Source organism: Ursus americanus, chromosome 2 (assembly GCF_024610735.1).
Source record: "Ursus americanus isolate L20-20 chromosome 2, mUrsAme1.1.p, whole genome shotgun sequence".
NCBI lineage: Eukaryota > Metazoa > Chordata > Mammalia > Carnivora > Ursidae > Ursus > Ursus americanus.
The window spans coordinates 8,506,334-8,534,137 of record NC_142128.1 but is presented as its reverse complement, the minus strand read 5'-3'; the positions used below and the strand labels follow the sequence as shown (position 1 = coordinate 8,534,137).

Sequence of the window (27,804 nt, the reverse complement as noted above, 5' to 3'; positions counted from 1 at the left end):
CGCTAGGAGCAAGGAATCCCCTGCTGATACTAATGCTTCGGCCCACTGAATTTCCCAGACTGAATAAATACAAGTGGAAATAGAGTCTTTTGATTCAATTTCTTTCTATTCTCATAGACCAAGAAGATTTTATTGCAGGATGACTCCTGGGAGTAATTCTCACGGGGTAAACAGTGAATTAAAGACACTTTGGCCATTCTCTTCCTAAAGACACGCACAATGTTGTGGTTGTTTTCCTTCGGCAAGTATTTCCATAAACGTACGGGGCGTAAATGCCACCTCTTTTGTGAGGTCAGCCTTATTTCAACATATTTAACCCTTCACCCGACCAAGTCTTCTGATGCCGACGCTGGCACATCCAGCCAGCCAGGCTGACCCGGGGGCCAGAGGCGGGAGGGCGGCCGGGCCCGCTGGGGGCGAGGGGGCGTGGAGCCAACTGCAGGAAGGGGGGCCGAGGAGGAAAGGGGGGTGCTTCCGCTGTTTGCGTGTCATTCCAGGACGGGAAAGCCAATGCCACGGATGGCAACCCAGGATTTCTCACTGGGCGGTGACACTAGGACATGCCGGTGCCCGCTGCCCGAGAAGGCACCGTGGTGCAGCGGGTGGAGAAGCCAGGGCAAGTGACCTCTGCCCACTAAGCCACCCCGAATGGGGACACAGCCACCTAGTCAGCTTCTCAGGGACCTCGCAGGGATCGGTCTCTGCAGGGGTGCACTGCACACAGGACTCATTCACAAGCATTTTACTGCCGGGCTTGTCCTGATCTTACAGTTATGACGGAGACGAAACTGTAGGAGGGGTGCGGAATGGTGGCACACGCAGACCGGAAGTCGTGTGCTGCTCTTTCCAGCGGACTCGCATTGTGCGGAGAGAAAAGATGAACGAGGAGAGCCTGGCTGACCAGGGCTAGGTCGTGTGTCTTTTTTTTTTTTTTTTTAAAGATTTTATTTATTTATTTGACAGAGAGCATGAGCACCAGCTGGGGGAGCAGCAGAGGCAGAGGGAGAAGCAGGTTCCCTGCTGAGCAAGGGCCCAACGAGGGGCTCGATCCCAGGACCTTCGGATCATGACCTCAGCCGAAGGCAGATGCTTAACCCACTGAGCCACCCAGGCGCCCCATGTTGGCTAATTGCTACAAAAGGACCGATGGAGAGAAACAGAAGAGAGCCTGCCGGGTACTTCTAGATCAATCTAGCTGGCCAAGGAGCGGGTTTGGCAGCCTTCAGAGATCCTGCTGCAGGACTGTTCAGCCAGTCTATCTCTGCACGCCCACAAATTAGGATATTTCTAACAGCAGGGACTTCTGCCCAGGGTGGTGCTGGTGGCCGCCCGCCTTGCTTCTCCAAGGGCTCTTGGAGCCTCGCTCCATCTAATTCCCACGGTGCCTGGCCAGGCCTGTCTGTGCTCACGCGGCTGAATTCAGAACGGCCTGCTGGGCAAGGCGGCAATGTGGCCGGCGTGGCGACAGGGGCAGGGGTGATTCCGGCTCAGGCCAACGGCAGGAACTGTCCTTCTCAGTGTCAGATTTCTGGATGTGCCACTCCAAGTTTTTCTGATAATCATGTCTTTATTACTGAAAAGTTTACTCTTCTCTTTCTAGTCGGCTAAGCCCTTGGGCATAAAACCTCCCCAACCCTGCCAGGAATGAGGTGTATTTGACATATTTCTAGTCTCTTGGACGAGGAAAAAGCCTTCTTAGCCTGGTGGAGAAGCTGTTTTAGCAGCAGCCAATGACGCCGCGCAGCCACCCTGCCCCGCCTGGGAACGCTGGCTCCGCACTGTTCCAGAAACACCAGAGTCCGGGCAGGCCCGGGCAGTGGGTTCACGGCAAGGCTCTCATACAGGCATTTAGCCACAGGGTGCACGGCGCTGTCTCACCAGGGGTGGGTGGCTCAGGGAACATGGGATCCAGCCGACGAGGACTTTCTCCTCGGCTGCCCTAACTTCTCCAGAGCTTCCGAACTTCGTGCGGTTTCCAAGTTCACGTACAGAGTCACTCTGTGGCCTCTCCACGGCGGTCACAGCCTTTTCACCACATTTGGCTTGACTTGGTGACTTCGGCGCAACTTTCTGGTTGTTTAGGATTTTATTATTTGTTTAGGATTTATGCCCTGAGGACATCAAAAACAAAACAAAATGAAACGAAGCGAAACAAACAAAAGGAGTTGAGGTGATTCATGCAGCTAAACGGGCCCAGAGCAGATAAAAAATAAAAGCAGGCCGAAGAGCCGCTGAAGGATTGGGAGCAGCCGCCGGTGGGCTGCTGGGGGAGCTCATTCCCACGGTCGTAAATGTAGTCTCATCGTTGGCAGCTGAGGCTGGAAAAAAAAAGGGGGCGCTGTGCTGGGTCAGCCCCACGCTATGGCTCATGTGCAGAGGGTCTCTGGTCTTCCTGAGGATCGCAGTCCCACCAGATGAAGCTGTCTTTCCAAGAATGGGCATCAGCGATGGACGGCGGAAGGCTCTGGTGTTTTCGGACCTGGAATGCCACGACACAGCCATCTCCTTGTTTCCGGGGGGCCGGTGCCCTCGCTCTTCCCCCCCTTGCTGAGGCCAACGAGGCCAGGGTTCTGGGTGGCAGCTGGTGCGGTCCCGGGGTGTGGGATCCAGCGGCCACTGCTTGCCAAGCCCGGGCTGCTCCCTCAAGACGCTTGCTTTGCCAGCTGCTGTTGACTTTCTGTACTTTTCCTGCGAAGTGAGAGTCGGTGCTGACAGCATGGAGAGAAGTGACGCCGGAGGGCACACGACACGACGAGCGGGGACACTGCCTGCCTCGGGGGGTAGCCCTGACCATAAGCCTGGATGTGGCCGCTGCCTGAGCCCTCACGGGCCGAATGAGGACCAAGGAGGTGACAGGAGCCCAGGGCCCAACAGCGCCCACCGCACGGGGTCAGGTGTTCGATCATCAGCTATTATTTCTATTATTAGGGCCCTGGCGGCACTGCCTCAGGTGGTCATTACTCTTTCCCCATCTGAAGACCGGAGGCGTCTAGGGAAAGGTGACTAGAGACGTAGCGGGGCTGCAGCAGTCAGCGGGAAGCAGCGAGCAGCACTTTAAGAAGGCTTCCGTCCGTCAAGCTACCAAAACGCAGTGACGAGTCCCCCGTGTGTGACACTGGCTGGCCCAAGGCACAGCTCTGTATGTCGGGAAAGGCAGCCTGAGCTGTGGGTCCGGGGTGTGTCTTCATCCTAAAGGGCGGCCCGTGGGGACCTCCCGGCCTCCACCCAACTCCTCGAGGGCTCCTGAAATGCCCCAGAAAGGGCAGTAAGGACTGCTTTCCCTCAACTCAGTCCCTGAGGGAGGACACATGAGAATGCCGATACAGGATGCTGGCAGCTATTTCCAGACCTTAAAGTCTGAAAAATTTGATTTATAAAATATGGAGGAGGCATGGTGGGGTGGGGCGGAGAGAGCAGGCAAAGGCAAGAGCCTCAGACAGCTGCGGCTGGCGGGGTGGGTGAAGGCCCAGGGGGGAAGGCTGGTGAGGCTGGTCACCGCCTGGCGTGAGACGAAGGACCTAGGCTCATGGAGAGGTGGCTGTGGTGAGACATTCTCTAGGGAGGCGTGTTTTCGCTTCCCCCATTACCACGGTGGAGACGTGATGGAATCTGGGCTTTTCCCAGTTTACCCATTTCTGCTGTAGCCTTTGGGGTCCCTGGTTTTAAATGGTGGTGGTGGTGGTGGGTGTCTGATCCAGTCTTCTGCCCAACTCGGCCCTGCTCTTTGTGTCTCTTACTCTATGTGTGGCCATGAAAACCCAGGCTTGCAGCCACCAGCGATGAGCAACCCCCTCCAGGGACAAAGCAGCCACACAAGCTGGCAATGGGCTGAGCCTCCAGGTAGACCCTCGGCTTCTCCGAGGGGGGACCTGGCTAGGAAAACGAGTCTGTTCGCAGGCAAGCCCTCCTTCTATTACTTTGCTAGGGCTGCTGGAACAAATTACTACAAATTTAGTGGATTTTAACAACACACATTTATTATCTTATAGCTCTTGGAAGTCAAGAGTCTGCAATGGGTCTCACAGGGCTAAGACCACAGTGTGGGCAGGGCTGTGTTCCTTTCTGAGGCTCTGGGGTAGAATCTGTTTTCCTGCCACTTCCAGCTTCTGGAGGCCACCCGCATTCCTTGGCGCGTGGCCCCTTTCTCCATCTTCAAAGCTAGCACAGGGCTCTGATGTGGCCTCCTCTGCATCTGAGGACCCCGTGATTACACGGGGCCCACTCACACACGCCGGGGTCATCTCCCACCTCAAGGTCAGCTGTTATCAGCCTTAACCCCCCTATGCCAGGTACACTACTGTATTCACAAGTCATTGGGTTTAGGACGCGGCATCTTCGGGGGCCATTTTTCTGGCTACCATACTCAAGGACACATAACACCACATTCGAACATTTTCGAGAAGAAGGCAGGCTCTCCTTGGGGATGACCTCTCAGCCTGCTCTCCACAAGGCCCTGTACTCTGGAAGGAGAGATAAAAGAGAGGGGAGGCTAGCAAGGCCAACAAATGAGCCTTCCAAAGGGATGGACTCCATTGCTCTGGAAAGCACACAGCCAACTTCTGGTCCAAAGCAATACCCACACAGAACCCCAGAGGTGACCCTGCTTCAGTGATTCTGCACAAGAGAGCTCAGGAAGGTCTACTACAGGTCAGAGATGAGACACGTGTTGCCCTGTGTCCCAAGCTGGCCCTGTGCTAGTGACCAGAGTCCCTGTTTAGACCCACCTAACTCTAAGACCCCTGTGCTGGGGTGAATTAGGACTGGGTTAGAGTGACACTAGGTCACCTGCCAACCTCAAGAAAATTTCCATGCAATCAGGTACACTGTAAAACATCCACAACTCCCAACCCAGAGGCCTATCCCTTTTAGATATTAGTTTGGCTCCCAAAGACCCAAAGGCTTAGCTAGAACAGTAAATATCATCGTCGTCGTCGTCGTGGACGTAAGTCCAAAGAGTTGAGCACGTCACCTACTGGTACGCTTGCTTATTTAATGTAACAGAACTACAGTCTCAGAACCTTTAAATACCTACAAACACGGCAGGATCTTATTAAAAACAACCTAGAATTAACAATGGCCATTAAGAGGAATGTTCCAGTTAGAGAAGATTATTTAAGCAGCGCACTTGAATGCAAGGGTTCCCAAATCAAACAAATTGAATGGGGTGCGTATTTAACTGGCAGCCAGAAGTCTCAAGATGCTTCAAAATTCCAAAACCGTTTCATTGCAGGGGTCATTGCAAAAGGCTAATTAATCACTGGACACAGGTGTATCCACTTTGGGCTTCCTTTTACAGAGGAACCAAAGACATCTGGGTCTACCAGTAAGACACATTTTGTGCCACACTAAAAAGCTTACTATGAGAAACCATGTTTCTAGAAATTATACGACATATTTATACATTCGCGAAGCCACGGAACGCGGACGTAAAAGTTCAGGATTACTTACTTCTTCATTTCTACTAGAAATTAAAGGCTCCTATGGGTTAAAAATTCTAATATAGGTAATTAAAGTGCTAGAAATGATGAAGGAAACATCTCCATATGCAAGGAAAGTAAGAAGTGTGTTTTCAGTCAAAGAAGGTATGGGAGCGGAGAGGCATTTGTGTTGAGGGAAAAGAAAATGATTTTGTCTTAAAGTGAGGCTGTTTACTTCAGAATGGGAGAGAGGAAAAACACAGGGCAAAATCTGAAGGTAAAAAAGTTGTAGACCTGTGGAAAAGAACTCTTTGGAAAGAAATTGTCCTGTGTGGCCAAGCTAGCTAAAGTTAGGGTAGACGTAATACAGTTAAGTGGGTTTTAACATCAGAAGTCATCTGGTGCAACATGAGTTTGGCTTTCTTTCTCTATTTTTATTTTTTTTTTAATAGATTTGAGTTTTAAGTAATCTCTATCCCCAATGTGGGGCTCAGGCTCACAGAGCTGAGATCAAGAGTCACGTGCTCTACTGAGCCAGCCAGGTACGCTGGTTTTCTCTTTCAAAAGGTCAGAGTTTTCTTGAACTACTGGTTTGCTCTTGGTAAGAGTCTGTAAAAGGTTCTTCTCTACCTTTTAAGGAGCCTGCCTGGAAAATGAAGATTTTGTGTCTTGTCAAAATAATTTCCTGGGTCTTTATCAGGTCTTTGATTCCTTAAGAAAGCTGTCTTCTCTACTAAAAGAGCTAAGGATTTGTTTTGTTTTTTTTAAACAACTATTTAACTTCCCCTGTTTGTCTTCAAGGTCTTCTGCTGTCACTACGGTTAAATAGGGGAGTAAGTATTGTGTCACAGTGACCTATGATGCTACCTGACCAAGTGTTTTACAATCCTCTGATATTTTTTGACAAACTTCTGTGAATCAAATGCTAAATGAATTCTTTTTGACTCCGAGCTAACTTTGAGATTTTCCGGAGGGGTCCTGGGACATCTCAAAGGATTCGTTCTCTCACCTTATAAAAAGGGAGATGATGGGGCGCCTGGGTGGCACAGTGGTTAAGCGTCTGCCTTCGGTTCAGGGCGTGATCCCGGCGTTATGGGATCGAGCCCCACGTCAGGCTCCTCTGCTATGAGCCTGCTTTGCGTTATGGGATCGAGCCCCACGTCAGGCTCCTCTGCTATGAGCCTGCTTCTTCCTCTCCCACTCCCCCTGCTTGTGTTCCCTCTCTCGCTGGCTGTCTCTATCTCTGTCAGATAAATAAATAAAATCTTTAAAAACAAAATAAATAAAAAGGGAGATGTTAAAACTAACTCGGCTGATTTGGTTTGTTAAATCACATGGGAAGCCGTGTACTGAGCCATCTTTATGTTGTATTTGTGAAGTTACTTAAGGGTTTCAGAAATTGTGTGAAATTCCTAGAAATCAGATTGGTCTTGGTATTATGTCACGATTCCAGTTATTATCTTAAAATGTCATACATCACAGAAATGACTACAATTCCTTATCAAATGAACTCTCAGATCTTTAACAATGGACAGAAGTCTTGGTCATTTACAGAATTACTGTTTTACTCAAATGCTTTTGCAAAAGTTTTCCTACAAAAGTACTTCATCTTCACGGGGTTTTACAGAAAGGACTGTGACAAGTCCAAATTTTAGATAACCAAAGATCATTAAGAATTTCCAGAACTGGGTAAGAATTTCCAGAACTTACAGAGAAAAAAACCAACCCCAAACAACTGTATTCAAGCAGAATGAGGATTACTAACCAGGAAATGAATGGACTGAGGAAGATGACTGTAATTTTTATGACTTCTTGTTTGAAATACTGATGTTTCACTTCTCCAGATTTAAGGAAACTTTTCTCAAACAGCAATTTGGCAATTTTTACATTTTTAAATGAAAATGAAACATTTACTTTTTCTCCCGACCTGATCCCTCCAGGACTCAGAAACTTTATGCTTTTCACGGCAATATAGTTAGTTTTTGCATCAGTTCAATGAGTATGTGTGCTCCTCGTAACAGGACACAGTTGGAAATGTTGGCTATATTACCAAGGTTTGTTTTTTTTCCCCCTTAAAGATTTTATTTATTTATTTGACAGAGAGAGAGGCAGCGAGAGAGGGAACACAAGCAGGGGGAGTGGGAGAGGAAGAAGCAGGCTCTCAGCAGAGCAGGGAGCCCAATGTGGGGCTCGATCCCAGAACCCTGGGATCACGCCCTGAGCCGAAGGCAGACGCTTAACGACTGCGCCACCCAGGCGCCCCTATATTACCAAGGTTTTGACCTGCTTGTCATATTTGAGAGATATGCATCAACTTGGATATGACCAAATAGCTTTAAGGAACTAAGGATGACTTTGTGGGGCCAATAAATAAAGCCCCTTAAAAAATCGACCTGGTACTTTGCTTGTAAGGTTCCAGCTTTGAAAGCATGGAGGAACTTATTCAGTCACTATTCTTGCCGCACTTACGTAAATAATCAGGCCAAGTTGAATGCAAAATTACTTTTACTATGATTATCGGTAGTAAAAAAAAGAATAGGGGTGATTGCAGAGAGAAAAATTATGTTTGCACATGTGTAGATATCAGATGCTAATCCTGTTAATTGTCTTTGAGGTTTTTTGATAAAACCTGTAAACTGGACTGGATCCTGAATTCTTCTAGTTTCCTCAAATATCTGGCCATGACTCTCAAAACTAACGTTTCGAATTTTCTCCCACCTTTCTGATTTGGATTCACGAGGAACAAAGACTGCCCTTGAATCTCCTTGGAAGGGACGAGACCAGGTCCTCCTCACTGCCTGGCAGGCTGACTCCAGGGACCTGAAGCTTGGGTACAGATCTCACAGCCAAAGAAGGCTCCACCCAATGGCTGGTCTTGTTCAACACAGACCTCCTGCATGGAATGACTAGGAAGATAAGCAGCTGACATGGATGTAGGCTGCTTCTCCCCAAGGCTGCACGGAGACCTCATACTTGAGCTGAACATGAAACCCTTTCTTCTCCCCTTTTGTTCCTTGACTCTGGCATTAGCCTGGAAAGATAACACCATCATCCATATCTCCCAGGCCACTGCTAGGAGCCGAGGGTAACCTTTGCCTTCCGGACTGCTGGATTTGTTGTAAAGAACTCCTACCTGTCCATTAACAGTGTCACCTTAGTGGGAATGCTTTGTGGCCTGACAGGGTCGATCTTTGCCTGTGGTGGTTATCATTCTCCCTGGGCCTGCGCATGCCTGGCTGGCTGGTGCCTAACTGGGCAATGCCTCTTGGGTTATCTAATGTGCTCCAAGCTGTCCGAAGACTGAGACACCTCACTGGTCAGCCTCTGAGTTTCGAGTTGCAAAGGACCCACTGGGAGGCATTGGTGATTCAGGATTTGCTTCCTTTGGCCAGGCCCTGCTTCCCTGGTTAGCAGTAAATGCCAGTGAGGTTACGACCAGGAACCTCTCCTTAACTTGTGAAAGTACTGGAGACTCCATTGCTAAAGCAATAGCTGCTCAATAAAGATCTTTAGACTCTCTGGCCAAGGTGGTTCTTAATAACAGGAGAGACCTTATCTTTTGGCTGAACAAGGGGGGGGGGTCCATGCTGTGATCAACACTACTTGCTGTACCTGCATTAACAATTCTGGGGGACGTAGGAACTTGTTTACATAAAGCCACTGAGCAAGGCCACCTGGCTTAGAAAGGGGACTCTTTCAACAGGCTGTCTCTTTGACTTATTTGATTTTGAATCATTTGGGTCTTGGGGACCATGGCTCCAAAGTACATTCCAGAAACTGGGAATTATCCTGCTTATGATAATCATAGTAACCTCCCTGTGCGTTACATTCCCTCAAAAGCTTTAAATGTGTGTTTGAAGTCACTGTCAAGCGAACGATCTCAAGACTTGAACGTCAGAAAAGGAATGAAAACAATGACTCCACTAAGAAACAGGGGGCCTGAAGGCGTGACCCTGAGACCACCACAGGAATTTCACAAAAACATCATGACCTGGGAATACCGCACAGAAGATCGGCAAAAGCTGTGAGACTACGGAGTGGTGGCTGAGAATGGCACAAACGCCTTAAATTTTGATCACACATCTCAGACTGAGAGTCTGATCAAAAGGGAGGAATTGTTAAAAGAGAGACAACAGGCCCCCAGTGGAGTCGCTTGTGCCAAACCTTCACGTCAGCAAACCAAGATGGAAGTCCTAACCTAATTGCAGTGTCAGCCTCTCCTGGGAACAGGACATTTACCCGTCAGCCTGGAATTTCCTGGTCAGCGCTAGTAAGGTCATCTGCCTAACACACCTCTCCCGGCTCCCGTAGGAAGGGGGCCCCACCTGAAATAATCGGCTCTTCCCTTTTCTGCCTATAGAAGCCTTCCATTCTGCACAGCTCCTCGGAGCTCCTTTCTGTCTCCTGGATGGGATGCTGCTCGATTCATGAATCGTTGAATAAAGCCGATCAAGATCTTCAAAATTAACTCAGTGGATTTGTTTTTTCAGCAGTGTTCTCTCAGACGTGTGAATTACTACCGTCATTCTCTAGATGGGGAAACACACCAGGAGCCGGGGGGGGGGGGGGGTTCGTTCAAGGTCACATGGGTTGGAAAGAGGAGATCTGGGATGCAAAGCCAGGTGTTCCCCACTGGAACCCAGAAACCTCGGTCAAAGAAAGTGCCGTCCTGGCTGGGAGTTCCTGTGGCTCCTGGCAGTTTTCTCTACACTTGGCTCTTTTCCTCGGGGAGGCGAAGTTGTGCTTCAAGCTGATGGTCCTCCCATTAGGGCGGTGTCCTCCGTAAGAATCAGGCAGGTTAGCAGGAGGAGGACCGCTCACGACAAAGACCTCCTCCTGTCCCCTTCTGGGGCTCTGTGTCGCCAGCAGCTCATGTCAGAGTGAGGGTACAGTTGGCACAGTGCCAGAACGGCCCAAGTCCCTGGATGGCTTCCTACGGGCGCAAAGCTGTGGCTTCTTCTTTACCCCGAAGTCTTCCAAGTTCTGAACCATCACGGCTACCAATTAAGGCGGAGAAGACGAGGGCAAGTGCCTTGGAGTTGAACAAACAGGTGTAAATGAGGCCCCGAGCTGGCGGCCGCTGACTGCTCTTCCACTTTTCCACAAGAGAAACACGAGCGCTTCAGCAATAAAACAGCTTCAGGTCTCAGTAGAACATTTTGACTATAAACCTAGTGCAAAAATAATGTTATATGCCAATGAACTAGTAAATTGCTCCTCCTGGGGATTTTCCTTGATGGGAAAGGCGGCTGAACCAGATGTCTGGCTGCGCCTGCACGGGCGCGCGGCTCCTTCGTCCCCCTCCTCTTGCCCCGCTGCCTCCGCCCCCTTCTGCTTGGGACTGCCTCGCTGCAGGCCCGAGTCATCTTTGCCCTGATGTATCACGACAGCTGCTCTCCCGGCTTCCAGTCATTCCACTCCCATCCGTTCTCTGATGTTCTGCCAGGGGGATCCTTCTAGAACACAAGTCCGACATCTCACTCCTGCCCAGGATTCTCCACCGTTCTCAGAAAGAGGTCTTCTGCTCAGAGGCCTGACGTTGAAAGCCCTCCCCCAAGCCTGGATATAGATCCCCGCCTGCGGGCCCACTCTCCCACTCTACACCTCCTTGCTTTGGTTTTATGGAATGGCCCAGAATCCCCAGGGCTTACCACGCCCTTCCGTGCCTGCCTGCAACACTGTCTTGCTCATGGCCACTCGGGGCATGTTTCTCCTTGTTAACTCGTGGAGTCAAGTGCAATCCTTCCTTCTGTTCCCTCTGTGTCTGATCCCCCGCCTCACACCCTCAGCGAGGGCTGGCCCTCATCTGCCTGCACAGCTCTGGGCACCTCTAAAGAGCCAGGACTGAGAGAAGGCTTCTCTATATTACGAGTAAGGTCTCTCCTACCAGCCACCGAGTGTGGCTATGGCCATGAAAAAGCCTGACCCCTTCCCTGGGCCAGCCCCGGAGAGCTACGGGACAGAATCCATGATATCCCCACCTGACACCTTCCCCTTTGTAACCCTGTCACAACCCAAGATCTGTAAATTATTCCTCTGGTGCTTGGTGTCAAGCCCCTCGTCTTATTTCCCTGTTCCCCAGAGATTAGGACCGTCCCCTAAACCTCCTGATTTCTTTTGTGTGAGTGTCCCTTCCCAGTCCTGATAATGGGGTGGAGCCTGAATGCACTTGAGGTCCCTGTTGTCCTCATAGTGTGGTTTCCAGAATATATTATAATTCCCTGGGCATGGACGGATTGCTGCAGACTGGTGCAGAACATCACCTCCTTCATTCTAGAAACTCTATCTCTATTAATGTAGCCTGATGCTGCATTCACTTCTCTGGGCAGCCACAGGAGGCTCAAACTCACCCTGAGCTGTCGGTTAGAACTCGCCTATGCGTCTCCCATGCCCACCATGCTGGTATTTCCCCAGCGCACGACTTTACGATTCTCCCACCAAATACACACTTCTTCGGCAACTACAGATTTATCTAAGTACCTACTTCGTATTTGGGCATTTTAACCTCTAACCGTCAGAGCAATTGTGCAAAGCAAGTACCAGTTATCACTCCCTCTCTTTCTTTCTTATGTTTTAAAAAAGGTTAAAACATTTTAATTATGGCAAAATACATAGAAAATACATCGTAACCCATTTTCAAGTGTATGCGTCTGCGATGTTAAGTAAGTACATTCACATTGCTGTTCAACCGCTCTCCACAGCTTTTTCACCTTGCAAAGCTGAAACTCTAGACCCACTGAACAAGTCCCCAGTGCCCCTCACCCAGCCCCCGGCAACCAGGATGCCACCTTCTTTATGACTGATTCCTCTCTCCCTTAGCGTGTTCTGTTCGCAAAGTTCATCTTTTTTCTATTCTCTTTTAAGGAACTGTAAGCAGTTAAGAGACTTGTCTGAGGCCACACAGCCAGCAAACACAGAGTTGGGACCTGAACCCAGGGTCACTTTGGACGTGGCCCCTTTCTCCGCAGTCCTGCCTGGTGTCTCCCAGGACGGAGACCCACCCAAGCGTGAGAAGTATGCCAACTCGGCCAAACTTCTTTGGTACCTGGGGACTGCCTCGGAGACAGGAGACAGTCCACTCGATAATTCCAGACTGCGGCTCTCGGTCGAACAACCTGGAGCTCACCTCAAGGCGCCATCAAAAGGAGAGGCACATTCGAGACTGACCAGGGATCAAATCTGAGATGCGCAAAGGGCAACTGTCTGACGGAGCAGGGTAACTCTTTCTAGGACCCCGTTCTAAGGTCTCTGCAAAGTTGAGCAGTGCCGAGTAAGAGTAAAGGGGCCAAAGTAAATTCATTTAGCCACTAAAGGCAAATAAGTGCTAACGCGCTTTTGTGAGGTGAAGCCGAAGTAGTGCTTGGCCGCGAGGAGCTGTGTGGACGGGTGTGTCCGGGAGCTGCGAGGGTCTGAACAAAGGCAAAGTGACCTCTGTTCTGCGTCCCTAGTTCTGAGGGTGGCAATGAGGAGCACAGGCTCCAATCCTGGCTCCGCACCTGACCAGCCACTGACCTCAGTTTCCTAGTCTGTAAAATGGGACTCCTTACAGCGGTGACCTCAGTGGGCTGCAGGGAGGGTTCAGGAGCTCAGTGCACGGGAAGTGCTCAGAATAGAGCCAGGCACAAGTTACTGAAGAGCCGTCAGCCCTTCTTACTACCGACGGGACCATGAATACACCATGATTCTACCCGACGCAAATCGCTAAGCTTTCCTGGGCCCGTGGCCACAGCCTGGGGCCTTCTGAGGCTGAGAGATCGACCACAGGTTTGGGTGTTTCTCCCTAAGAATAAAAGAAATAAACGGGGAGACTCTTTCTTTCCAAAGCAGCAGCACCATTTGCTAAATAAAGCGCAATGTCTCACTGTTCTGTGGAGTTCTTGGGGAAGAAGTGAGGGGTTTGGGGGGGGGGGCAATGTTCCAGGCAGCTGAGCATTTATTTATTTATTTACTTTAGGAGGCCCCGTGCCCAGTATGGAGCCCGACACGGGGCTTGAACTCATGACCCTGAGATCACGACCTGAGCTGAGATCAAGAGTCGGACGCTTAACCGACGGAACCACCCAGGCGCCCCAGGCGGCTGAGTATTTACAGCCACACTGTTCTGTGGAGTATTCTGTGCCGGACACAGTGCCAAGTACGTTCCCCAAGGCACCTGTGACGCTTAAGTATCAGCCAGGAGGGGGCCGTCAGTTGAGCACGTGGCTTCAAAGCACTCGACGGCAGAGACGAAGACTTCCCTACGGTGTGACTCACTGGTGCACACTCGAGCGTAACGGCTGCTGTGGGAGCAGTCGGTCATTTAAGAAACGGAGGAAGGAGAAAGAAAAGTGACAGCCGCTCTGCAGTGAAGTTCACCAAGGGAGCCTGGGGCGCTGGGACCACACCGAAGACCCTGCCAAGGTCATAATGCCTGGGACCTCCCGCGTACTTCTCATGGCATTGGAAAAAGGGTCGACATTGACAATCATACGGAAAAAATTCGAGAATAACTGGCCTTCAAACTTAGAGAGAAGCATCTAGCAAGATGACATAAATGGCTACGCAGTTAGGATTTTAAGCCTGAGGCCATGAAACATCCTACCTGGTTTGCTCTTTCAAGGTCCGTCATGATCATTTCAATTTCGTCGGCCCTGGGAAGGTGAGAGAGAGAGAGAGAGAGAGAGCCATTAGTTGGTAGTGGGCAGGCTCAGGGTGACCACGGTTCCTAGCTCAGCACAGTGACCCGCAGCCACACAGGCCTGGCACTGGGGGAGAGAGGGGCACGTGGCCCTGTGAGGGGACTGCCCATCTGGAGGATTGTGTTGTGGGAACGGCTGCCCTGCCCTTGGGGGCTCCAATCTCACTGGGGAGACAGAGCCATCAGAAGATAAACTACAATGTGTCCTACCATGAGACTGAACAGAGTGCCCCCCAAAAACAGGAGGGTGGGAGAAAATCTCCTCGGGGGAGGGAATCTGGGAAGGCTTCAAAGGAGGTGATGTGTGAACTGGGTTTTGAAGGATGAACAGAAGTTTGCCAGGATGGACCGAACCATAAGAAGGTGGAGGAGAGGGATGTGGGAGGACAGGAATGGAGGCTGGGGGGGCCTCTGCAGTCTGTCTATAAACCAGCCAAATTCACGGTCTTCACCTGGCCAGCTCACATACAGGGAGCTGCTAAGGGTCTTTCTCTCCTTTTTTTGTTTCAAAAGTACTCCCTTGAGTCATTTGAAGGCAAATATATGGCTCCAACACACAACATCATGAGAGAGAGAAGAAAGCTGAGTTCTGATAAAGGCCTAATTCCAGAAGTCCGTGGTAGGTTAGAACAGCCTACCTGGGCAATCATGGCCCCATGTTCTGTGGGCCGCTCCCCATGGCCCCTGTCAGGAGGCCGAGGCTGAGACTGGCTGCCACCTGAGGAAGACTCCGCATGCCCGTGGCAGAGAGGGAGCACAATGTTACAGCCACAGATCCTTGCTGGGGTTCAGGGCCTGCTCCTGCGGGGGCCCCCCGATTCCAGACTCCAGGGGGACCTACAGGCCCCAGGGCCCTGTTCAGTGCTCTACACCAGGCCCTTCCATGAGGCTCTGCCCACCGCCCACCTCAGCTTACCCCTCGGCCCCAGGGCCCTGTGCTCTGACAGTTCCCACCACTTGTGGGCCTGTGAAGAGCCTTGGACTGTGCGGTCTCCCTGGCTTGCCCTCCACGCCCAGGAGCCTCATCTCCGACTTCTGCCCCCACCCCCAGTGCTCCCCAAATCCTCCTAACCGCTCCATCTCAGGGAACAGTACAGCCCCTCCCCCTTCCCTTCCCCCCCACAGGTTTGAGTTGATAGGTTAGAGCTGAGGGACCCACTCATGGGGAGCTTTTTGAAGACCAGGCTGTGGGTCTCCTTTCGCCCTGATCCCTGGAGCTTCTGTAGGGTTTGGCGTCAGGCTGGAGGCCAGAGTCCTGGATGCAGCCGGTCCTGCCAGCGGTGGGCCAGTCTACTCTCTAGGACAGCTCGGGGCATCTGGAACGGGCCCCACTCTGAGCGGGTTCTTCTGTCCCTGAAACCTGCTTGTCTGGCCCTCACCACCGCCCACCCTTAATATCAAGTGTTGGCCAAACCGGACTCAGGCCCCGGCTGGTCTGTTTTCGCTCTCTGCTGCATCCTGCTCTCCCTCCGGCCCCGAGGCTCTTCCAGACGAGGCAACCGTATCAACTCCCAGCACCTGACCCGGGTAACAGAGGCCTGGTGATCGGGTTCAACGTTCATTATACCTGTTTGAAATAGGATCCTGCTTTCAGCTGGGTCTCAACAAAGTCCGAAACAACTCCTGAAATGGCTTAGCGAAATGAAGCTATTTTTAGGGCAGCTTTGTAAAGATGGCAGCTGTCTCGGAAAGACCCAACCACGCAACCTGGGCCCCTGCAGTGAAGTGCTAGGTGCTGGGTGCTGGGTGCCGGGGGCGAGGGGCGGTGTGTGCGGGGGGGCGGGGAGGGAGAAGCCGGGGGCGCTTACATTAGGAAACATCTCAGCCGGAAACCTCCAAGACCTCTTGGAAAAACCTCGATACCGTAGAAGGGAGTCTGCTGACTCCAAAGGACAAAGAAGTTGATGGAAGCGTGAAGGGTCTTAAACACAACGGAAACGGACGCCTGACTGTTGGAACGGAGCTGCCACCCCGACAGCCTGCTGATGACGTGCAAACTTCGCTGGGTTCAAGGTGAAAGAAAAAGTTGACGGACTTTCCCCAAGGCTAATCCCTAATCCCATTACGCACAGTTTCGAACTTCAATCAGATGGTTACTCACGGCGTATTTACGAAAGCCAGATCCACCCCGCTGACTTCCCCGGCTACCGGCAGGCCTCACTCACTCCCTCGCTCGCTCGCTCATCCCAGGACCGTTTCCCAACACCTACCAGTGTCCCAGCCCTGGTCGGGGACTACAGAACGGGCCCGTATAGACATGGCTCCTGCGTATTTTGCTGGTGCCGCGTATTTGTGGGAGACGGCGGGAAAGGCATCGCTGCCGGGTGCCTGGAACCAGATTTGCAGGCCGCCACGCCTCACTTCTCCCCGGGGCAGATCCGGGGAGCCCGCCGCACAACCTGGCGGTCTGCAGGGCAGTGGCCTGCATGGAAGGTTTCCCACTAATTCTCCCGCGGGCTCCTCTGTGAGCCCCCATCTCCTTCCGTCCTTCCACAGAAAGCAACCTTTGCTTTACACCTGCTGTTTCTTTAGCCTTTCCCGCTGCCTTCTGGCTGGTTCTGCAGTTTGACCCAGATATACGTGGCTGCACCCACCCTGTAACTTCACTTTTTCTCTTTTGTTTGGTGATTCTGCTCTTCATACTTCGTTTGTTTTAATTCCTCCGTTTCTGCTCTGCCTTGCTCACGTCTTCCTTGTTTGCTGGAGTATATCCCCATGCTTGTTTTGTACCCGTGGTCCCTCTGTTTTGCTTCGGATCACAGACACTGTGGGGTGTGAGGTCTGTCATCCAGAGCGGTGCTCCCTTCTGGGGCTGATGTCCCCCTGGAGCACAGCTGCTCCTGCTGGTGGGGTCGGTGGAGGAAGGACAGAGGCAGGTTCTGCTCTGTGTCTCTCGAGACGAACTGGAGCAGAAAGCTGTGGAGCAGGTGTTCAGTGCATTTTTGCTGCGTGCAGGGAGGACGGAGCAGGGGAGGACTCCAGGCCCCCAGAGTCCTCACTGATAATTCCCCTCCGCCAGGAGAAGACTCTGGCCAGGGCTCTCATTCTCAGAGAGAGGCTGCACGAGGAGCTGATAGGTCTCACTGCGTGCAATTCCCCAGTCCCGTGGGTTTGGAGATAAGGGGTGGACCTGTGGCTGCCTGGGGGTCGTCCACTGGCCCACCCTTGCCAGTGGCCAAGGGGCCAGTTCAGGGTCGAACACTCGCTGTAGAGAACAGGTTTCCCAGGGTCCTGGCTTCATCTAGAGGCAGGGATGGGCAAGGCTGGCACCCACATCTGGCCTGGTTTAGGGGATGGGGTGGTCTTGAGAGCCTCCTCGCAAATGCAGACTCTTGGTATTTCTTCTCAGTGAATGGTTGTGGATATTCGTCAGTACACCTAACATCCAGAAAACAGGGCATCGTCTCCAAAGGATTTCAAGGCACTTACAAGAGAAAAAAATTAGTCACGTTAAAACAGGAAGGTGCCTTCTTGGCGGTCTGAGGCAATCCCTGGAAATGAATTTCAAGTTTTTCCATCTTCTGGTCAGTTTCACTTCGGTTCCTAAGCAACCGCTAAACTGACCAAAATATTGAACCTGATAACAAGGACGCACTTACCTTTTCATTCGGAGCGACTCTCAGATTTCCAAAGCTTTCGAATGATAATCACAACACTGAGCTCTGCTGTTAAGGAGCGGGGGCTATTCGATACCAGGCAACCTGATGAAGACAGGGCCCAGAGGGGCTGCAGTTCCCATTCATAGAATGGGCCAGAAACCACCGGAGGAGACAATGGAAGGAACCAGGGATGCCGGGAGTGAGGTAGAAGTCTGTAGGCTCGTGATTTGCTTTTCCAAGGGGTGTGTTTCTTAAAAGGTCAAGGAAGACACAACTAGCTGGCTATTTATATGTGATCAGGGGTTCTGAAGACTCGAAGTGTGGCCATTGGCCTTTGTAGACAAGGACCAAGATGGCAGGCTCTCGAAGGTGTGTGCTGGCGTCGTCTGAGAACACGGCTGCCACTGAGTCTGTACATTCATTCCCCTCCAAACTGCCGCCCCCAGCCCCTCACAGAATCAATCTGACCAGACACGCTGCCCTCCGTAGTAATACGAAAACGCCCAGAGGTTAATACCACTAGAAACGTTCTCCGAGAAGTGAGTAATGAATGACATTGCGTGTGCTTACCTAGCGTGGGTGTCAACAATAGTCCAGAGGTTTTTCATTTTGAGGGCTCAACTACCTCTATCAGGATCTGGAGCCTGACATTAGCCTAAAATCATTTCTTTTCCAAAGTCCGTAATAACTGCACATATTGTTTGCTCAGCGAAACTATTTATTCTAAAAATTTGGTTCCCTCACCTTTTTACGAGCTGACAAAACAGCTTTCGCTGATCTATTAACCTGCACTGCATTGTGCTTTGCTCCAGCTTCAAAGAGCGGGTCATTTCTGCTTGGCCTAAAATATGTAGTTCCTTCCATCGGTTCCCTACAGATCATTTCAGGGTATTCTCTGGCCTAGCGCACCATTTTTATGAGGAACTTAGAAGGACACGGTCAGCGATGGAAGGGAAACGATATCCATGCTGGGGACTGTATTTACTTCCACACTAGCCTCCCGAGCGCTAAGGGCCGGCAGCAGGGCAAGGCTGGCGTAGACTTCAATCCGAAAGAATCACAACCACCATCAGGAGCTGAGAGAACAAAGGACATCCACAGGGCAGCTGGAAAAGCCTCCAGGGCGCCCTTCGGGTCAGTGTGTCTTCTTGGACCCGAGTCAAAAGCCAATAGTCTCAACACGAGATTGTCAAGTTCCTGGGCACCAAGAGAAGAAACGTCGGAAGATTAATTCTCCCTGCTTTAAAAATTAAAAATAAAATTTAAAACGAGCTCTAGGATGTTTAATAAAGCGACTCTCCCCCTCCACCCCAGAGGCTGCATTTGATGGCCTCTGCCATCAGGGAGGCCGTCACTTGCCTGACATCCTCCACCCCAGGCCAGGCTCTCTTAGCACGGTGGGGGCGGGGGGCAGAGGAGACACAGAAGCAGGGTTCATCGGTCTGGGTTCAGAAACAGAAGGTAGGAAAAGGAAAAAGAGGTGGTGGCCAGAGGGCTGGGTGCTGAGATTTCTTGGCTATGGTCTAGAATCCCCTAAATCGGGAGAGGGTGCGGGGGAAGGATTTCTCTGGAAAGGTAGCTCCCTGCCCCCGCAGGGCCAGAGCACAGGAACGCAGTCACCAAGAGGAAAGGCTGCACCCGGAGAAGGCGGCGCTGCGCCCCCCTCCAGCACCGGCACCAGCTCGCTCCAACGGGTGTGTGTGTGGGGGGTCTCCACTCAGTAACAGCTCCCGAGCACCTACTACACGCCCCTGCTGAGAGAGAGACGAAGGTCCCCAGTGCTGAGTCGGCAGCGCGTGGCGGCATCCGCCTTATCGCTAGTACGCGGGACATACCTGCCCGTCCTCGGAGCTCAGAAATATGCACCCGGGGGGACCCTATTGCTGCCTCCTCCGTGAGGGGTGCGGGGACCTGAAGAGACCCAAGGGATTTCGGTATATTTGGTGCAGTGACAGCCCTCCAAGGGACAGACGGACAATGTCTCCTCTGCAGACAGGAGGAGGGATAGTCTCATGGATGCGGAGACATCTGGTCTACGTCCTGGAGGATAAAGAGGAGTTTTCGGGGCAAGAGGACACTGGGGCTGAGGGAGGAACGACCTTCTAGGCAGAGGAAAGAATCACAAGGTGGTAGGTGCCTGTTTGATTTTATAACAGCTTTTCGGTCGTTCTCTTGGGCTTCAGAGTGTCCTGCGCCCTCGTGTGCCCGTGACAGGGCCGCCTCCTCCTGCCTTCTCCTATCTCGCAGTTCTTTCTCCTGGAAGAAGGCAGGGGCCAGCGCTTCCAGAAGCACATCACAGGGCATCCCTGCCTGGCGTCTGACTTCCAGGGCGACGCAGCGAACGTTCTACCGTTAAGCACGTTGCTCCTTTTGGACTTTAAATATATGTGTTTTTATTTTGTTAATGAAATATCCAACTGTTCCTATTTTATTAAGACTTTTTAATAAAAGACGGATATTGATTTCATTAAGTACCTTTTAAAAAAAGCATTTATGGAGCAAATTAAAAGGTTTTTCTCCTCTGACTCGCTAAAATGGTAAATTACATCAACAGTTATTTGCCCCTGTTTGGTTGTCGTTAATGTGCTCCCAAATTCTGTGTGCTGACATTTTATTTAGTATTTTTTTTTCCCATAAATACTTAATATATGAGATTGGCTTTCAGGTTCTTTTGTCTTATCTTTGCCAGGTGAAATCATACGAAATACTCTGAAAGCATTTCCTTCTCTCTGTAGACAAAGTGAGCTATTACAGATTTGACGATGTTGCTTTTTTTTTTTTTTAAAGATTTTATTTGCAAGTAATCTCTACACCCAACATGGGGCTCGAACTCATGACCCTGAGATCAAGGCTTGTGCGCTCTACCGACTTGAGCCAGCCAGGCGCCCCGACAGTACTGCTCTTAAAATACCCAAGCCCATATTCCCTCTGTGCAGTCTGCATGCCGCCGCTGGGCATGTGAGCCCTGCGATGTCTACACCTGCTGCCACCCCTGGCCTGCAGTGTCCTGGCCACCACCTCTCTGGGAGGGCCTGCTCAGCCCATGGACCAGCCCTTCCCTCCACTGCATTCCCATGGCCGTTTGTGGTCAAATCCAGTCCGCCAGCCACCAGTCGGCTTTGGCTGGCGGCATGGATTCCAGGAGCTTCTTTTCGGCTCGCTCCCTCCCAGTAAGGCCCAAAGTGTCTTTTGGGCCAGAACCCCCTCATCTCTTCAGGGGGGCCCAGGCCCTACAGGGAGCAGAGGATCAACAGCCTCCCATAAACACCTCGGCTCCTTTTCCAGATTTCAGGCCATCAAGTCTTCCAAACAAAGAAGCCTAAGAAGGGCACCACTACCCCTTCGGAGCCACCGTGCTGGGGTGCATTCTGCTTCTGGCGGACAGTTTGTAAACCTATTACTAACATGCATCTCCTTTAAATCTCCTCCAGGGGCTCAATCGCTAATGCTCTCGTGGCTTCCTCAGTCCTGTTCCTGGGAACTCTGCTTGTCCACACGGCTGTCCCCTCTGCCGAGGCCCCCACGGATGGCTGTGGTCACCATCCATGGCTCAGCCCTGCTGACTGTCCTCTGAAAGGCCTCCCAGCAGCCCTGCTCCCCTCTGTCCACTCATTTTATTTTTATGGCCTCCAAATATCTTATTCATATATCGATTGCTTATTTATTCACCACTGTAAGCTCCGAGAACACAGCAGGGGCACGCTAAATACTGGCCAACTAAATATGCAAATTAACGACATCTGTGCGCTACCGGAAGTCCGCTCTGCACTTGACAGGCAACCATTCGTGGGCTGCTATTTTTTTTTTTTAAAAAGATTTTATTTACTTATTTGAGGCAGAGAGAGAGTGTGTGCATGTGCACGAGTAGGGGGAACGGCAGAGGGAGAAGCAGACTCCCCGCTGAGCAGGTAGCTGGACGTGGGGCTCGATCCCAGGACCCTGAGATCGTGACCTGAGCAGAAGGCAGATGCTCAACCGACGGAGCCACCCAGGTGCGTGGGCTGGTATTTTAAAGAGCAGAGGGTGTAGGGGTATTTTGCCAAACCATACACATGACTTTTAAGGAAAGAGTCTGTAAGTTGCTTTTGCAGACTTAAGTTTCTTGCCACTTTTCATAGCCTTGGAAAAAGGGGACAACAATCTCCTTGGAGAAAAACGTATGTCAAGATCTGGAGTAAGGCTTCATTTTGTCCACTGGACTGTGAGCTCCCCTGGACAGGGCCAGTCGGCCTGGCTCCCAGCGTATCCCCGTGACTGACACAGAGCTGGGCACAAATCGGGACTCGGTAGACCCTGACTGGAAGGGCGAGCAGGGAGGAGGAGAAAGTGTTCTCTGGGGAAAGGTCTTCTGGACAACCCTCTTGCGTATGACCAGACGGATCTTTCATGTTCTACCTGCGCTGAGCTATCTCTGCTCTGGCAGGAGTGGAGGGCAGGGGTGAAGCCACTTGGCTCCCTTCCAAACCTCCGATCAAACGGGTTGCTCCAGAGCAGACCATCCCTCCCCAGTCAAATTAAGGGCCTGAGCAGAGAGATCGCTGCGGCGCTTAACCTCTAGGCCAAACCTTCCGGAAATAGTGGGTTTTATTCTTGTTGGAAATGAAATCGTGTTCAGACACTGAAATGGCCAGAACGTCACCTCTGCCTGCTCGGCAATTAACCACAACTGGTTCATTTTTCTGACCATTCTATTTAAGTTTAAATGATACAACGAGTAACAAAATCAATTTCTGCTACGCCTCCTCTTGTCAATTCCAAATGGGAAGAAAATCTCCCTTCTTGCCCCCCGGTTTAGCGGACTTGGTTTCAATGATTGAAATACGATCCTCCTTCAGGTTAATCTGTGGCTAGCTGAGCAATGAAGGGGTCTTCTCCACTCTGCACGAGGCTTATTAGCACCTGTGCCAAACCAACAGGGCAGCTCCAGCAGCCGGACACTTGCCAGGGTCTGACCCACCGTGTGATCAGAAACAGCCTGTGACTGTCACTCAGGCTTCAGTCATCTCTGGGCAGGGACATGGGGCAGCTGTGGCTGACAATCAGGTTATGAGATTGCATAATTCATTCTGCTTTTGCTACTGAGACCATCCGAAGCCTCCCGGGATTAGCGTCTGGATGAAACTTTTGGGGGCTTCTTGCCATTTCTCTAGCATTCTAACACTGTTGCTCTCAAAGCAACGGGGCACAGGTTGGATGGAGATTTCTTTCCTTAAATCAAGTGCCAGGGGGTCCCCAGGTAGGACGGAGGTACCGGAGGTGAAATTAGGGAAATTGTGGTCTGGAGACACAAACGAGCGTGACCAGCAGAGCAAACCAGGCTCAAATTCTTCCCCACTGCCTTTTAGTTGTTTGACCTTGGCCGACTTGCGAGCTTGATTGCCATCTGCACAGCAGGAATAATGCAGCCTTTCTCAAGGAAATTGGCACAAGGATAAAATAAGAGCATTGCCGGAGTGGAAAAGGGCTTTGCACACCAGGACCCACGCACATAACCGTTCTTATTGTCTTGCGTGGAAATCAGGATCTTTCTCTTCTGGTCAGAGCCGATTTTCAATACCTGAGAACATTTATGACAAGATACTCAACACCACCCATGGAGCGGCTTTCACCCAAAATTTCCAGTCTGAATCTGATCGAGCCTCTAGGTTCAATGACAAACTTACAGGAATTATGGAGGACAGGAGAACGCGCTCGACTACATCCGGGGATGCTGTTGGCAAAACCCGGACTGTGGGAAACTCTTCAGGACAAATGAGCCAGTTTCTTATGCAAATAAATTGCCAGGAAAAGAAAAAGAGAGAAGCGGGACCCAGAAAATCAATGAGGCACACCAACCAATCCCAACTAGTCTGGATTTTATTCGAATTCCGAGCCCAACAAATTAAAAAAATTAAACCATCTATGACTGGGGGTAACAAGAAATTTAAGAACGGATGCTACTACGAAATTAGTTTTTGATCTGGTGACAGTATTGTACAGAAGAAGGGTCTTTACATGAGGTCAACGTGCTAAAAGATTTAGAGGTGAAGGGAAAGGATTCTAGAAGAGCCTCACGACAAAATGGGGTGGGGTGGGGACGGGTGAGACAGGCAACCCCAAGTGGGGGGGGGTGGAACTGCACCCAGGCACCTCGGGGTCCTGTCATCTACTGTGTGTTAGAAATTCAACACACAAAGTAAACCCAAAAAGAAGCACAAAGCAGTAAGAAAAGCAATGACCCTCACAGCAGTTCTGTATCCCTCCAACACCAGGCGTCAGCTCATGAAGCCTGTAGGGTGTTGACCCTGCCACTCCGTTTGTACAGGAATGAGGTGAAGAGCGGGGGGGTGGCTGCAGTTGAGGCCCCAGGAAAGAACCCACATGAGAGGGGAGCCTCTGTGCCAGAAGTCCAGCTCTGCCCAGACCCCGCACTTTATGGACTTGTGCGGCGTCAGTTAACCCCCAGAATCTCAACTGACTTGCTCAGCAAAGGGGAGGGAAAAATGCACACAGAAAGCTCATCTCTGTAAGAAAAACACGGTTGGAAAGTCATACGTGAACATTTTTCTTTGATCCAGAAAAAGACTGCTGAGACCACGGGACGGGAGGAAAATGAGTTGGACGGGACACCCGGTCCTGCGTGCTCCCTCACTGCTCGCTGTGCGCCCGTGCCCCCAGGAGCTGGACGGCCAGGGTGAGGGCCCTTCGGCAGAGAACACCGCCAGCAGGCCTGTGGACCCAGACTGCTGCCTGTTTACTTCTGGACTTTAAAAAAATGTTTGGGCAGGGCCGCTGTTCATGCTGTTTTTAATAAACACATTTTAAATGTTTCCTCCGTGTATTTAGTGTATAGAATCTGTCAGCACATCTTTCCAGTGGCTGGAGCGCTGCTTCCCCAATTTGAGCCCTGGCTTTTCTAGAACCGCCTTTCAGATTTTGTTTCTCTTTCCCTGTTTGCTTAACCTGTGGATGCCCTGCCTACAGCTGACAGGTGCTGGCCGAGCTACTGGCTGCTCCAGAGAATGGCTCTGATTCTCGGCACCGCCCCGGCTGCTCGCAGGCCCCAGCGGTGTGTGGGGCACGTGCGGCCGGTGGGAAACACAGGCTTACAGGAGAAAACCTCTCCGATTTCACAGGTGGGGAAACTGAGGCCCAGGGCAGCATCGTGCCGAAGGGACTCACGGTCACAGGGAGGAGCCGGCCAAGGGCAAGAGCCCTGCTTTTATTCCCCAGTAAGGAATCCTAATTATCCCCTTTCTCCCCTAAGTACTACTTGGTAGGAAATGTTAAGAGGAGGCTTGGTGGCAGAGAAGCTAAAACTAAGAACAAGAAAGGAGCTCCAGTTGCATCCTAGTTATTACTCTCGGCTCCTTCCCCCTCCTCTCCTCCAAGCCCAAGGCCAAGGCAACTTCCTGGGCCCGTCTCAGGCCTGGGCTGTGCTCCTCCGACCACACCCCCGCCCCTGGGGGGGGCCTCTGACTATAGAGCCCCTCCCCAACCTCCAGTGCCTTCCAAGCCTTCCTCTCCTCCTGGTCCTTCCCCACCAGATTCCACACTCAGCTCCACTGGCGGCTTCAGAGGCCCTCCCAGAACTTGTTGTCGCCCCCCAGCCCCCCCCCCACCTTGAGTGCCCTGCACTTGAGCCCCCCGGTGGCTGCCTCCGCCCCACAGGGCTGGGAAGTGAAACTGGAGAACAAGGCAGAGGGGCCCAGCACCCTCAGGAAAGACAGCATCCTTCCTCTTCCTCTCGCTGGCACCAAAAGTCTGCATTTCGGCAGCGTAAGTGCCTTTTTTAGGGCAACTTGAAAATGAATAATTCAGCGGTTCCTATTCTACTTGTGAAGTGTTAGACAAACAATTCAGACGGGGCCAGACTTGCTGGCCCCACGAAGACCGTCCCTTCCCTTCGTTCTGACATCATCGGATTTGGCCATGAATCTTTAAGAACACCCTCCATCCTGTCTAATCACTAAAATACCACAAAGGAAGTTCACGATACTTAGACATGGGGGAAAAAAAATAGAAAGGTTAATTGCAACATAAAGTTTTCCCTCGTAGCCAAGCAAACAGTACATCAGTCACTGTGATACGGAACTCTTTAAAAACCCTACGTAAGGAATGTCTTAGTCACATCAGGTTACTGAATAGTTGAGCTTTTTTTTTTTTTTTTTTTTTTTAAAGATTTATTTCTGTATTTTAGAGACGGCGGGGAGGGGCAGAGGGGAGAGAGTCTCGAGCGGACTCAGCACTGAGCACGGAGTCCCACGCGGAGCCCCACACGGGGCTCGATCTCCTGACCCTGAGATCATGACCTGAGCAGAAGCCAAGAGCCCTTAGCTTGACCCACCATGCCACCCAGGCGCCCCCTACAGTTGAGTTTTTTAATTCAAATCCAAGCCTTAAAAGTATCTTCCCCAGGGAGCTCTGCCCTTCAACTCCCTCAATCTACCCTAAAAGCCTCGGTGATTCTGTATTTTGTGTTATTAAGGCCACTTTCAAAGACCTTTTTGGAGGTCGACGTGATGACAATTTTAAGTTAAACAAACAACCTTCCTTCTTTGGGAAGGGATCCCTAGCGGACAAACCCGACTCTTTCTCACATGCTCGTGGCCGGAGAGCCGCAGCTGACAGCATCTCGAGGCCCCGGCACCAGGAGGGCGCGTAGAGCCAACCGCTACCTTACAGCTCAGCTTTGCCTGTGATCGCTCATGTACGGTAATTCCGGACAGGAAATTGCATTCAGTCGCTTTCCAACCACAGGGTGGGGGCTCCCCAGGTTTAACCCGTATGAGAACGACCCCGAATACCCAGGTGATCCCTTTCTGAGTTTAGTAGAAGTTAAACTATGTGAATGGTAAGAACGTATTTGTCTGTGTCTGTCACCCCCTGGGATGACACCTGGTGAAAAATAGTCACCACATGCTCTAGAATAAAGGATTCTTGGGCGTCTGGCCGGCTCCGTCGGAGGAGCATGGGACTCTTGATCTCGGGGTCCTGAGTTGGAGCCCCACGCTGGGTGTAGAGATGACTTAAATAGGTAAATAAAGACTTAAGAGAAAAAAAAAAAAAGGATTCTTATCGCGAGTTGGTAGTCCTGCTAAAGAGCAGCAGGCTTGGGAAGGGAGCCGAAGTCTCCGGAAAACGCAAGTAAGGTGGAGAATTCACCAGCCGGAGTATCTGTAGGTCCAGAGTATGGCATGAAAGATGGGGCCTCGCTGCAGAGGGAGTGGGACGGTTAGCGCAGTGAAGTGTAACCCACTGCTATCCGTGACACATAATAATAACGGGCACGATGGTAAGAGAGTCAAAAATAAATAGGTTTTTTTTTTTTTTTTTTTTTAAAGATTTCAGAAGGGCTCCATGGTTCTGCATCTGGTGGTGAATTCCAGAAAAAAGAGGAGACATGGAGCAGGGCTGAACTGGAGGGCTCGGGACACCCTGAGAGTCAAGGAAGCCTTCTGGCCCATCTTCTTTAAATAGAGCAGAGAGTATACGACAGAGATACTACGAGTTAGAGAAAGGTAAAGTTATCAACAATAAAGACAGATGTTAAGAGAAGGGTTATATCAGTAAATGTAACCAGGCCAAATTCACCTATAAAAATAAAATACGTATTTGAAGAAAACTCCAAATCTAACAAAATGGAGTAAAAACACACTTCGAGTAAAAAGGTGAAGACTGACTAGACGTTTTAAAAAGGCTAAGGTAAGGTTTTAAACCACCCTAGCCAACGTCCTATGCAGAAAATCACTTTCCAGAGAAGTCCTCCTAAAAGGCACAGTGAATAATAAAACACAGCAAGCTTGAACTCGTCTTAAATCCTGAGCCAAGAAAACCTAGAAAATAGATAATATAAAAACGTAAAGAGACACAATATATAGAATATAATCCTACCAGAAAATCCGCTGCGCCGCTCGGAGAGCAGGACACAGTTACGGGGCCCCTACCACATGGAGTCGGAAAACCAGCTCACAGTGGAATTTACATGCGCGAAGCACTAGACTGGCTGACGTGAACGGGACAGACACTCAGAACCCAGAGGCTCCATTATCCTCCACAGAGAAACAAGAGAGATGCTCCTTTTAAGAATAGGGATGAAAGAAGACGATCGGATGCCCTGTTGCAAAAGGGC

At 51.0% G+C, this 27,804-nt stretch overlaps 1 protein-coding gene across 10 annotated transcripts in view; it reads right to left on the bottom strand.

Annotated features, from left to right (window-relative positions):
• CUX1 (cut like homeobox 1) overlaps positions 1-27,804 on the bottom strand; it is a 359,174-nt gene that overhangs the window by 90,393 nt on the left and 240,977 nt on the right. For all 10 annotated transcript variants that reach the window (XM_045773833.2, XM_087867942.1, XM_045773836.2 and 7 more), the window contains exon 9: positions 13,999-14,047. In XM_045773833.2, the coding sequence (XP_045629789.1) occupies positions 13,999-14,047 (49 nt within the window). The remainder of the gene's footprint in view (positions 1-13,998; positions 14,048-27,804) is intronic.